Source organism: Platalea leucorodia, assembly GCF_965183815.1.
Source record: "Platalea leucorodia genome assembly, chromosome: 3".
Classification (NCBI taxonomy): domain Eukaryota; kingdom Metazoa; phylum Chordata; class Aves; order Pelecaniformes; family Threskiornithidae; genus Platalea; species Platalea leucorodia.
Window position 1 is genome coordinate 9,143,247 of NC_138825.1, and position 13,810 is coordinate 9,157,056.

General features: G+C 45.4%; 1 protein-coding gene across 1 annotated transcript in view; it reads right to left on the reverse strand.

Moving 5' to 3' along the window:
• Positions 1–288: 288 nt before the first annotated feature.
• The window catches only part of BFSP1 (beaded filament structural protein 1), a gene marked incomplete at both ends in the record, with an annotated part of 20,982 nt that continues 7,460 nt past the window's right edge, over positions 289–13,810 (reverse strand). Inside the window, 7 exons of the mRNA XM_082305909.1 lie at positions 289–1,238; positions 3,216–3,301; positions 4,695–4,915; positions 7,302–7,409; positions 8,072–8,164; positions 9,011–9,106; positions 13,387–13,447. Of these exons, the coding sequence (XP_082162035.1) occupies positions 289–1,238; positions 3,216–3,301; positions 4,695–4,915; positions 7,302–7,409; positions 8,072–8,164; positions 9,011–9,106; positions 13,387–13,447 (1,615 nt within the window). The remainder of the gene's footprint in view (positions 1,239–3,215; positions 3,302–4,694; positions 4,916–7,301; positions 7,410–8,071; positions 8,165–9,010; positions 9,107–13,386; positions 13,448–13,810) is intronic.

The following is a 13,810-nucleotide window of genomic DNA, read 5'->3' on the forward strand; positions in this document are numbered from 1 at the left end:
TCCCCGATACTGTGGAAAGCTAGGCAGCTCTGTAACAATAATTACTTTCAACTTGTCCTAATCACGAAAATCAATTGCATAGGAGGTGCCCATTACTTGTTGCCCTGGAGCGCGCTCATGGTCATCGCGCCAAAGGTGAGCCTACATCAGACAGAATCGCCATCAAGGTATCAATCTGTTCCATACCAAACAGCAAAAATCTCACTACTGTATCATTCGGTCAGGAAAAAAACAGTCATTTAATAACTATGCCAGACAAGTTGACTATCAAGGGGGGGGTGTGTCACTTTAAGAGCCTTTGTCACCTGGTTTCTTCTTGCTTGTCTTCTCTATCATCGTCTCCACAATCATCGCTGTCTCTTCGTACGTCTGAATTCTGTCGTCTGAAAACTTCTCGATGGACTCCACCACCTCCACCTTCTCGTAGCTCATGGAGCCGGGCAAGCCTGCTTCCCTGAACAAAAGGGCCTGCTTATCTTCTCGATCATATTCTGCCTCTCGAAGGACTCCTGGCTCGGTTGGGCTTATCAGACCAGGGGAAGGAACTCTCTCAGGCTCAGAGATTTCCCGATACTTTGTGATTTGCTCGATTTTTCCTCTTGTTTTTTTGCCCCATTCAAGTATGTCTTCTCTCTCTTCCTCTTTCTGTTTCTCTTGAAGAAGTTCAAACTCTTCCCTCCTTTCACAGATAGCCTCTTTCTCTTTTTCTGATGGTTCAGCAGGTTCTGGCAGCTCCGGTATGGGCTCCACTTCACCACCGTTCATCACCTTCCCGTTGCTCGTGGAAACTGTGATCCCTCCCACAGCTGGGATGGAGGGGGCCAAGATGCAAGGCTCTTCATAGCCTTCCTCCCCTGTTACCAGCACATAACGCCCTTTGGGATAGGCATCAGGTTTAGGCTCTGGTCTCTTGCAGACTCTTATCTTCTCCCTCACAATGTTACACAATTTATCGAAGGCTTTACTTATCTGGGCTCCATCGGGTACGTCCTCAGGGCCCGTTTCTTTTTCGTCAAGTTCTAACTCTTCCTGCTCAGGTTCACATGTGACTGAGCCTTCGTGCCTAAACTCCAGCTGATCTTGGTCAAAACCTTCCAGAGTTCTTTCGTACATTCTTTCAGGCGAGAGACCATCGGTTATGTCTTTAGACATCAGCTCCTTTTTCCTGGCAATTTTCTTTGTCAGAGCTTTTTGTCTGGGCTTTACACTGGCAATGTCTTGCATGGCCTGGGTGATATCTAGGGAAAAATCAAAACAAAGCAAACAACAAACAGTGCTGAACACAGCCGCTGCAAATGCTAGAGCTGCCTCTCACCCTCCCTGCTGCAGCTGGAGAGCTGAATGCAGCAGCAAATGTGAGCACAGCTTCTGCCAGCGCATTAAACAGCCTCTTCGTTTGCGTGGGCCCCCTCGGCCAAGTCGCCATTTTGCATCTGAGGTTGCCACTGCCATACACAGCGTGAGGACAGGACAACCGTGCGTGTAAGAGAGGCAGCTGCACAAAACGTTCACCTGTCAGGCCTGCATTAATGCTCAGCAGGGGCGTTCAGCGCCTGCTGCTGCAGTCGGGCTCAGCACCTTCCTCCCAGGCATCATGGCAGAGTTTGGCCCTGTTAACTAGACAAGAAACCTCATCTCTGAAGGCAGCGACTGAAGCCAGGTGCTCAAAGTTAGAGGCATGGCCTGGCAGTAAGACTAAGTGGAAACAGCTTGTCTGCCTTTTACAACTCCTGCTAGGGTTTAGGGAGGAAAGAAAACCCCAAAGCCCTATTTAAAACTCTCCCACTGAATGCAGCGTTGCTGGGCAAGCGGTCCGGGCTGGACAGAAAAGGTGAGTGTCATCACCAGCTCTTCCAGCACTTCTGAAGATGGGCTCAGCAGTGGGACTCCTCACCTTTGTGTCCCAGGGGGGCCAAGAGCGAGCCAGGCACCTCCCGTCACGGCACTTTTGGATATGGGCAGATGCAGGGAGGTGGGTCAGGAGGGAGCAGCGAGCGGCCGGCGGGCCCAGAGCTAAGCAGCCGCCCAGCCAGCGGCGCGGTGCTGAGGAGCAACATTTTGGCATCACTCGAACACCGACATTGAGCTCTAGGCCCGCGCAGAGGGAAGCCCCGCCTGCTGGCTGTGTTTCTGATCTCCTGGGCAGTCAGTAGCCACAGACCCCATGAGAGCTCAGCAGCAGGAGCAGGAGCACGGGCAGGCAACTGATTTCCATGGCATGAACAGCTAGAGCAAAGGAGGCAGACGTTGGTACCGGGAATTAGGGGAACACGGGGACAGACAGGTATTAATATGTTTGCCCCAAGGCACCCGTTTTGTGCAATGTCACAGGTACAGTAATGCACATAAAATGCCCTGCTCGCCTTGCAGGTAGAGAGCAGAGGTGTGGATAGAGATGGGCCGAATCTTCAGTGGGTACAAAACAACACTTCACAGGACAGGAGTTATTTACAGCTGCTGAGGATTTGGCCTTGTGCATTATGGACCCATTTCATGTAAAAATGCTACGGTTCACAGAGCAGTTTTAGAAAAATTACAGCTGCACGCCAAAGGAAAACCTCATTTGACGGTTTCTCTCTGCTCTCAGGGCAGTTTGTTGCTAGTAAAACCCTAGCGAGCCTTGGAGTTAAGCTATAGTAAGTCATCCCATATGTTAGTACCTACAGCACCTTTCTACGAACCAACTCCCCTCTTTGTTACAAGCAGCCTTGCTAGTTTAATCTTGGCCATTTCCTTGTCACCAGGTTTACAAGCATCCTAATTCTAACAAGCCATCGTACAACCCGGAGGAAACCCCATTCAGAGGAAACCAGGCCATGGGACACAGGCCCGAAAAAGTGTCCTCTGCCTGCCTGCAGCACTCAACATGCCCTGATGCTCTTTGCACGTGACTAAAGTGTTGGCCAACGACTCGCAACAAGTCAGCACAAAACCCCCAGCTCTTTCTGTAGTTTCAGGTGCCTTCTGACTTTGCTCTACTGATTGGCCTAAGTAGTAAATGGCAGAAATTAGCAAAGAAACTCTTTTGCTTGTGGTTTTGGCCTTTGACAGCTTGTCCCAAAGCCAGCTGAGGTAAGCTGAAATCGTTGCATTTACTTAGCACGCCTCAAGTCAGGCTGTCACGGCTGGTTCGTATGGAAGACAAATGGAAAAAACAGCTTAAAATACAATGATGCTGCTCTTGACAGACACGGGAAGACATGTCACAGGTTTACCTCTTCCCCTCGAAGCTTGAGGCTGGACAGGTCTATAGATCTGCGTGAAGAGTGTGACTGGCGTTCCTGCTATAGCAGAGTTTAACCTGCCGGAGAAGACGCGCATCGGTCAGATCTCTCCCCCTCATTTCCATCAAGAGCAAGTGAAATTGCGCAAAATGAAGCATGGAGGTTAAAGAAACTTATTTCTCTGTGGTGAGGAGTCAAAGAGAATGACGGGGGCCTGTTTCTTGTCTGGGGAAAATCAACACAGCCACAGCACCTTCGCAGGAGTTGGGCTGGTTTCGACCAGCTGAAGACATGGGATGCTCCATTAGGTAAAGTACACCAGTAATTAAAACCCATAGCAACAGGTTTGTAATTTAGCACAGCACTTTGAAAGGATGGGAAGATTTTGGATGGGCAACAGTCAATTCACGCCTAGCAGAGGTCAGCAAGAGCTGTACGTGCTGGGTGGTAAAATACGAAATTTGGTAGCCGGTACGATATTACCTGCATATGCCTGACTTCAGAAGGGCAAGAAGAAAACTGAGCAGTCTTCCTTGGAAAATATTTGAGGAGTCAGTGGTATTAAGGGCTAAAAATTAAACCTGAGAAGCTGGCCTATATGCAGACCAGTTACTCTATCTGTGGCCTTTCCAGTCTGTTCTGCTAGAATTTGAGATAGTATTTTGGCCTGTAGGGAGGATGTATACCCTGTGTAGATATGCAAGAGATACACATTTGGATTCTTGGCACTGAGAATTACCCTGATCAGATACTCCTAACCAGAACACAGTGTCCAAAATGAGACGCTGAAAATTGATGAAACATCTGTTCCCCAGATGTGAGATTGCCTGTTAGTGTGTGTCCTTCCCCTGCACCTTCTGGACAACCCAGAGCAGCGGTTTGGGCGCTCCAGGGTCTGGCTCTGCCGGCGCAGGCAGCACCGGGTGCTGCTGTGAAAGCCCAGCTCCTTTTCTCGTGTGAGGCTGATGGTTGACATTAGAGGGAGCCAGTGCTCCTCCGTAGGTTTAAACACAACCCAACTCCCTGCAAATTTCTTACATTCTACCCTTTTTCCCCCTTGCTTGAAGAATGGGGCTGCTGTGAAGTGTTTTGCTTTACAGGACGTTTGCCCTGTCTGAGCCCTGCGAGACCAACCTGCCTGTAACGCCCCAGCAAGCTTCACTAACGCCCGGGCAGTGGAGAGGGTGTTCAGTTTGCTTTCATATGCTCCCTGACCTCTGTGCACTGATGCCAGGACAGTATATGGAAAGGAGACTGGATGGAAAAGCTCAAAATAGCTCTGACCCTCTCCTTGGCAGAGGCTTGACCAGATTTTGCATCTATTTAGATTCCCGTCCCTGGATATTTACCAGTGAAAGGTGTGAAATGGTCATAGCTTTGGGTGGATCAAATGCCCTTAAACATACATTTCTCAAAGGAGCTAAAGGAGATCACTGGCCCCTTTGGGAGAGTCCAGAAATCCAGCCTTACCGGCTGTCCTCGTTCTCGATGATACGTTTGTACCGTTCCAGCTCGTTCTCCAGGGACTGCTGGTAGATCACCAGCTGGCGGCAGTCGGTCGTGTACTTCTCCAAGGTCCTCTCGGCCTCCTCTATCCCCTTCCTAAGGTTTTCAATCTGCTCATTGTAAAGCTGAATTTCATCATCATAACTTTCCTGGGTGGTTTTAATCGCTTGCTCCAGCATGGTTGTCTGGTAAACAAAATTGGTGGGTAAAAGAAGCAGCTCTGAAGCATTCAGCATCCCCATATTTCAAGGGTAATTAAAGGCAAGATGTTTTATTACGATGTGCGAGGCCGCACTGCTGAAACGCAGTGGCAGTTTCACTGCGTTTGTTTAGTTATTCAAAACCAGTAACTCTCCCCCCACCCCCTTATCTATCCCAATGCTTCTGTTCCGCAATAAGCACGACGGGATCGGCGTGAACCAGGGGAGCAGCTGTGTGATGTCTCCTTCCCCATGCACGCAAGGCTGGCTGATGTCTCGCTGCGTGGACGGCCTCGGCAGAGCAGGCCGTGTCTTAAGAGGAGAACAAAAGTGCTTAACTGGGAAGATGTGCCCGGGCAAAACCTGTTCTTCCTTCTCTGTGGTCTGCAGACCAAGCACTGAAGGTTAAGGAAGGGTCTTTTTTTAAATAAAAAGCTTCCCTTTTGAATTCAATTCCTCGGCTTTTTTACTTTAGCAACAAAAATAACTGCTGTGCAGTAAGGCCTCAAAGCCAGTCACTGGAGTGCGCATCAACCAGGAGGTGGCGATGAGCCCCTTGCAAAATCAAGGGGCAGGAATTACAGGTGGGATATTTGGCAGTGTAATTCTGCTCTCACTTTCTTCTGCTATTTTTGGCTATTTATTATAGTTACTTTATCACTTGGGATTTTTTTTTTCCCCCGTTTCAAACAGCTTTTAAAGACACGCACTCACAAAAAGCTAATGGGGCAATAACCGACTAATGGATTCTTTAATAATTGATTTATTTCTATATGTTACAGGCAAGATTTTCAAAAACCTTTTAAGAGCCTAAATTTAGGAGCTAAGTCCCCTGCTATTAGTTTGGTTGTACTGCAGTGTACCAGCAGACCAAGAGGTTCCACAGACCCCTTTAGTGCCCAGTGCTCACGAGGTGGGGTCGATAACCTCTCTGCGACACGGTTATCAGGTCCAGAAAGAGGAAAGCAAAGGAGCTCGAGGACACCTCAGTCATCAGCTCCAGCCTTCACTGTCACAAGCAACCATGCCATTGACCTCCATTCAAAAAGTTATTTCACTCTTTTAATCTCAAGGCATGAGAAAGAATGAATTAATAAACTCTTTCTAAATGGGACATGAAGATTTGATTTTCAAAGCAGCACGGTTAATTCCCCAAAGAGTGCCTCTCTCTGTTTGCCAGCAGAAGGCTGATTTTCTCCCCTTTTTTCCATATTGATTCATTATCTCACTTATCACTATATTGATTCTTGCCCTTCCCAGGCGCATGTGTCCTTTCCACCAGAGCACCAGACATGAGAAAGAGACCAAGGAAAAGACCCGGGGGTAGCACTGTCCCCGAGTGCCCTAGTGAGAGAAGTTACGCTCAGGAAGTTAAGAGCTGCTGCTCTGACTGTCCAGAGGAGTCCAAAATCCCACCAAAAGGTGTTTTATGCCAGTATATCCCTCCCCCCAGCCCAGATGGACAACTCGAGGCGCAAAGGAAGCTATATTTGGGGGCATAAGGTGGTCATTCTCCATCCCCATCCGCTAAGAAACATTCGACTGTGTGTAGGCAGACCTGCCACTGGCAACTGTACAGGACTGGTTTCTATTCACTGTAGCCTTTAGCTGCTCCTCCATCTCCTGCCCCCCTTGCCCCTGCACTGCACGCTTGCTCGGAGACACTGGCTGGAGGAGGAAGGTTGATTTATGGCAAGTTTGGCTGGGAGATGGGCAGGAGCAATGCATGAAAGTCGCGGCCAGTCATTTTCTGCAAATCGGGAATTGGCAAAAAGCAAGTCGTTTTGGTGCTGGTAGCGTCTAAGCGCAGGAGAGGCGTTGACATATTGCTTAGCAGTGACAGGGATGAACGCAGGATGCCAAATGCAGCTGTTTCAAAGGACATTGAGTTTTGATTACCAAGTCTGTCCAGTCCTCCTCACAGCAAGCTCGGCATTGGATGTGGCACTGATGGAAAGGACTAGACAGAGCCCTGAAGGTCCCCCATCGTTTTTCATGGAGCCAGTTTCCAGCCTGAGCTCAGTAAGTAAGAAAGTGAGACGAGCCCCATGTGACATTTCCATCCACAGCCTCCTGCTGACTCCATCCCACAGAAATCTAGTGACAACACAGAAACCTTCTCCCACCAGCTACTCTGATAAGCAAAGTTGGCTTCATTGGGGCTACAATACCTGCAGCCCTCCCTAGCCATCTAAACCTCATGATTTGGGCCACCAAGAGAATGAGAATGAAACAGCTGAAGAAGATGGAAAACGGAAAACACATCTCCAAGTCAACTGAGTTCACCAGACCCTGTTAAAGACCACGTGGCCATAAAAAGAGCACAGTTCATGAGCGTCACAGTTGTGTTTGTGGCTAGTTATGGCAGTACCTCTGTCTGCAGTTTGTATTTTTGTGCCTGTAGCTGGCAGAGGATGCTCTTGTATTCTTCCAGCTGGCTCTGCAGAACAGGGATCCTCCTCTCCGCTATCAGTTTTTCCTGGTCGGAAGAAAAAAAAAAAACACACGTGTGTACAGGAAAGTATGTTTCACTCTCTTAAAGAGAGTCAAAAGAAATTCTACTACTGGAAATAAACTCTAAAGACAAATAGAAAATTACAAAAGATAAATAAAAAGGTGGGTATTGAAGCTCAAGAAAACCCTTGTGGCACGGCTTTAAGAATAAAAGATGTCAGATAGCAGGACTGTAGAAGCACAGCTTACATTGAAATTAGGCCCTTGTAGATGTAGCTGTTCATATCTTCTTCCAACCAACAAACGTTCTTGGCATAGCCACTCACATTGGTGGGAATTGCCAAGTTTTCGTTTAGTCTGTACCAATATTTTGAGTTACAAATTTTCACCACATCTCACCCCTTCAGGACAAGATTTACTCTCTGTAAATACTTAAATATCCTGCCAGCTCTTCCTCAGCTAGGAAGCACAACTACTTCAACTACCTTTCAACTAGCCATTGTGGGGGGCTAATACATATTTCCAAAGCTACAATTAGTTTTTTCTCTCATATTCAGCACTTAGGCACAGTTGTTGCCGTTTTCGTCTAACATTGGAGTGGGAGTTAGAGGATCTGGGATGCTTTAGGAATAAACATTGACTCTTTCTTACTTAGAACAGCATGTATTTACCAACAGCAATACCTACCTCACATATGCCAGTGGTTATCGGGGACACGCGGGGAGTTGTCTGGATGATCTGCTGCAAAACATTGACGTAGGTCTGGATTTCCATAAGGTTCTGTGGTGAAGTAAAAAACATTTTCATCAGAAAATGCCATGGCAAGATGTGCCCTTCAATATGCTCCACTTCTGGGTCTTATTCCTAGATATTTACTTCTTTCAGCATATAAAAGTCCAGTTCATGTTCAGAGTTGGTCTTGGAATGTGGTTTTAGACCTGATTTTGAATGCATGTGTGCTAACAGTTTCATCACGCTGAGGGTACGTTACAGGCATTTGGCTAAGTGACAATATAGTTCATAGTCTTAATTAAGATTCCGTGATTTCTGACTTCACGGGAGATTTTCAAAATGAGGACCACAAATACCTTTGCATGTGGTCCAAAAAAGTGAGCCGCCTCTTTCAAAAGCAGCAAAGATGGGACAGTGGCCTGATGCCAAGCCTCACAGCTCTCCCAGGAAGGAGAAGGGGGCTGCATGTGTTAGTCAGCTGCAGTGTAATCATATGGCCACAGGCTTATTTCTGCTGATTAACTGGAATGCTCTGGCCCAGAAAATTGGGAAAGCCCCTCTGATGAAAGCAATAGCTTCTTAGCATGAAATAGAAGACAGCTTGACCAGTATATTGGGCTGAATCATGGTAACAGGTCAACATATTCAAGACATCGCTACAGGTGTAGACATTGGACCCTGAGGGAGTCAATTCAGATGCTTGCAGCCGTCCAGCCATTGGGCTTGACCTCCACACTGCAGCTGTTGTGTCCGCTGAAAATATACAGTTTACCCACCAAAACACAAATGGGATTTGCTTTAATTTGCCACTGGAACAGATCATGGGGAAGGGCTACGCTTCACACGCGTCTCTAGGAGAAAGATCTAAAGAAGATGGCAAATTCAGCCTGTTACCTTCTTGTATCTGTCCTTTGTGGCATTAATGTCATCCTGCAGGAACTGGGACTCGATCTGCAGCTCCAGGTTGCACAGCAGTGCTTCATCAGCTTCCTGCAATGCAGAGAGACGTGGTACGGTCAGTACGTATAGCTGGAGTGCCAAAGCCACAGCAGCCACTTAGCCATACCGTGAGTCGTTGTACATGCGTGGAGAATTATAGCCCACTGGGAGAAACAAAAGTAATATAAAAGCAACAAACACTAGGCACTTTATTCATCGTGTTCTCCTATTGTACATGCTACTTTTCAGCACAAATATAATTTATGATACAGTTTGGCACTGGCACTGTCAAAATATGTTCACCATATGCTTTATGAACGCTGGGAGCCAAGTAATAGACGCTATGAAATACCAGTCTGTGACGTTAAAAGCTTGCAATGCTGCATGAATCTTAAACACATGACATCAACAGACATTGATTTCTCTAGGCTTTATGACAGGACCTGAAGTATCCTGAAACCTTTTTAATATCCCCAGTAAAGAATTCCTTATTAAAAAAACCATGATGGTCCAAATTATTTTCAGTCCTTTTAGTGTGTTCTCAAATATCACAAATGTTTGTCAGGTTTGGAGTCATTTCTGGAAATAAAAATGACAGATGAGCAAGTCCAGAAAAAGTCAGCTTGCTGCAGAATTTTCTAATATTGGGGTTTGTGAGGAAGAAAGTTCATAAAGTCCAATTAATTCAGAGGACAAGGCATATGACTAGCAATCATGATCTCAAAGTACATAGGTATGAGTGGCACTGGTATTTAAATCCAGTGAAATCTCCATTTCTGCCCAATGGTCTAATTTAGATTTTTCCCATCTTATGTTATTTAATGCAAGGCCGTGAATATAAAACAATTTTATATTGATAAAACAAGTGAGGCGTGCTACCACTGAACTGTGTCAAGAAGTATCTCTGCTTTGAGTCTATCACCTGGTGATGTTGGATGTCTCGTAGATCTCCTATTAGAAGTCACAGTCCCTACCCCTGGCCTATGCCACAGACCAGCATGTCCTTCCTCTTCCTCATTCATCTCTTTTTGGATCTGAAGTCTGGCTAAACTGCTGTCAGAAATTAAGCCATATTTATAAAAGACAAAACTAACCTTTCAAGTGTTAAAATCTATTCAAATATAGACCTGGTTACAGGTGTGATCTCCAGATCTTGAGTGGCACCCTGTCCCCACTGAAGGCAACAACAAACGCTCTGCAGTTTCACAGTCTTTGTCAGGGAATCCTGATATAACCGTTCCATTGAGAGTAACACTCAACGGAGCATGAAAGCTCTCTTACAAAAAAATGTAAGACAGGAGTTTCAACTGGTTCACTCACACTTTTGGTTTACTACGGGAAATAGTTATAAGCTTACAAGTACCTCTGTTTTCAGCAGGACTTTTTCTAGCACGAAAGACATGATAAAAGATGGAAAGATGCCTTTTTTTGTTGTTTTTGACAAGTCGGTTGAGCATTGCATTTGATAGGATTTGGGATGTTCCATGGCTCTGTTTTCCCTCTGCTATAGCAGTATTTCAACTACTCATTTAGTTCCAGGTATTTTATAACTTTTTGATTCATATATATATATATATATATATATGTGGCACCTCAATGCCATAGGTAAGAACAGAACAAGAAATACGAATTTCACTACCCCTATCACTCATCATAGTCTCAAAGGTGCTACAATTGTTATTTCTCAGAAAACTTTGGTGTACTTCACGGGAGACCTAACTGGAAACAACCACAGAGTTCATGTGATTGAAAAACGGCGGATGTAAGTCCTGACTTTACAGTCAGCTTTACAGCTGGAAGAGCTCTACTGAGCTCTAGGACATCTTACCAAAATATGAGATGTCACTTCTAAGAGCAGGAGATTTAAAAAACAAACAAAAAAAAAGGTGTCCCTTTAAAATTACCTACGTGCCATTACCGGCTATAAATATCTCAGTGAGTGGATCACGGGTTGCAAATAAAAGACTGAAATCTATGAGTACAGCATATGACTGGTAGAAGGGGATTTTTCTTTTTGCACGTGCACAGCATGCGCTATTCCAAAAATGTGTAGATGTTAGCTGTCTCATTATGCTGCTGAGCCTCCCAGCCAGAGACCTCTCCAGCGGTCTCTCTGCTTTGTGAGACAGCGGCTCATTCAGACACATCCAGACCAGCACATTCGGAGCCAGTCATCAGGAATTCCCGCTGCTTTTCTGCACTCCTCTGCCTTCCTATTGAGAGGAAGATCAGCAGGACAATGGCCATGTTGGGAGGTTTAGGGGGGAGCCAAAAAAAGCCCCCAGGCCCCTAGATAATACTGATAAGCAAATATTTCTGCATGTAATAAGCAAAAGCACCATTCAGCTTTCCAAAAGTTCCTTCAAAGGGGAGAAATACTTCTGCTTTTATTCCCTGCTTTCAGATAGACCAGCTGCATTGATGCTGCGTATGAGAACAGCGCAGTGCCTACACATTTTCTTCTGAACTTTGCAGTATTTGCTATTGACTCAACTGCCAAAAAACCATTCTGCTTTAGGTGCTGATTCTAGAAAGCTGATCCATGTGATTAAGCAGCATTTTCATTTACTGTGGAAGAGAAATCCCTTAGATCTCACCAGAACCACTGTTTGCTGATTTTCCAAACTGATTCTCCATCTGTCGGAAAAGGCACGAGCTTACATCTGCACATGCAGGTTTCAGGCTACGTCCTGGGCACTGCACAGAAAATCAGCTGTGTTCCCTCCAGCATTTGGTGCCCCAATACGAGGAGCTGCTGCAACAGGGGCAGCCCAGATGCAGCCTGAGATAAAAACACCTCCTGTGGCTCAAGATCTCGTCAGCTGTGCCTGGGGTTGTCAAATCAACCCACTTTAGCCACAGATTGGCTGAGAGGAACCGTGAAGATGGACCCACCAGTTCCAGCTACCCCTTACAAGATATTTGCCTCCACAAATATTTTTAAGAGCTCACAGGGTGTCCAAGAGCCCTGCTAGCACACTGGAAAATAGCACTGATGCAGGATATCTAGAGCTCATTGGAGACAGAAATGCTAAAACTCACATTTCTTTTTAATATAAAACATGCATATCATTGATATGACAGTGCTCAAGCAGAACTGCTCCTGCCATTTGTAGTGGGAAAATAAAAAAAATCTCTATTTAATCCACCTGTAATAGTTTCCCAATACAGAAGATAAAGGATAAACTGTGAAAAACAGAACTGGGGAAAGATACAATACAACTTTCTTCGCTCAGATGAAAGCTAGTAGCCAGAGAGGATGAATCAGGCTTTCTCAGTTTCACAGACCTGGTTTGTAAACTTCCTAAATATGTTAGTAAACTTTTATCTTTTCTCTGAGCATTATTATTATTATTATTTCTCTTTCCATGGTATTAGTTCAGGAAAGTGCAGCTCGATGTAAACATTCCTCACGTTTCACTTTGAAAGGAACCAGTCAGGGCGTTTTGTGGCTTCTCTTTTGTTTGGAAACCTAATGGGAAGCTGAGGGTCTGTCCTGGGAAGGGACAACCATATCCTGCAAGGGACTGAGGAGCTTTGAGACCCACCAGAACTTCAAGACTTGGACACAATCAGCATTTTCTCATGCCATGATATTAGTTCTAAATAAACTTTAATACAGTAAATACAGTAGCTGTATTAAAAAAGGGGGGGAAGAAGGTATTTAGCAACAAACACATTTTCTCTGGTCATATTCCAGACTCTTAGATATGTGTATTGGCTGCACGGTATGACTAATAAATGGGCTCTTCCTATCTCTGTGTGTAGACTCTGATTCACTCAGAGAGAAATTGTCATCTGAGTTCAAAAAAAAGAGTGTTAAAAGAGTTAACAAGAGCTATTAAAGGCACCTAAACATGTCCCAGATCTTCAGCAGAGGTGAATTTGCAAAGTTCACATTGGATGTGAAAGAAACAACACACATTTCAATTCCAGGTCCCAAACTGAATGCAGGAGCCATTTGCTGATGCTCTGAGTGTTACGCAGTAGAACCTCCTAGTCCTTGGTCTTACTGAAAAGTTAATCAAGTCCTGAGCACAGCTGAGGCTGTTGGCTGCAGATAGCACGTGCTACACGACCAACAGCAGCAGGACTGTACAGAGCAGGGTGCTACACAGTGCGTACACACACGCTGAGGCTCAGCCATTTGCACAAGACTTCGGAAGGGGGATGGAGGGGAAGGAGAACTTTTCATCAGTACGTAATGACAAGAAATGTCTTACTCTGGCATTTTATCTTCCCACTGCTTCTTCAAAGCAGCTTGCTGTAGCAAACAAAACCAAAGGAAAAAAATGATAAAGACTTTTCCTTTCCCATTTTTCCAGGCTTACCTTATTAAGGCGTTCAAGGGTTGCTTTTAGCCTCTGCTGATATTCACGTTCATTTCTGTACCTGCAAATACAACAAAGGAGATGAAGTTCAATGGTTCATCCTGCTGCAAACTGCATTGTCATCCGCACTATCATGCACAATATATGCTTCATACTAAAGCAGAATACGAATCTTGAAATGGCCCAAAAGATTTATTTATGCATTTGCATTAATTTTTTTTGGTCCCAGATGTGGAGAGTAATTCCAGCATTGACTAAATTCCTGTCCTCGATTTACGTAGCAGAAGACAATGGAATGTCACACATTTGCTATTGCTTTTTCACAGAAAGCCCAGGAATAGATTATTTACAATGAAAGTCTGTTCGATTGGCATTGGACCTACAGTGACAGCCATTCATCAGTGGTTACTATATTTGCTACATG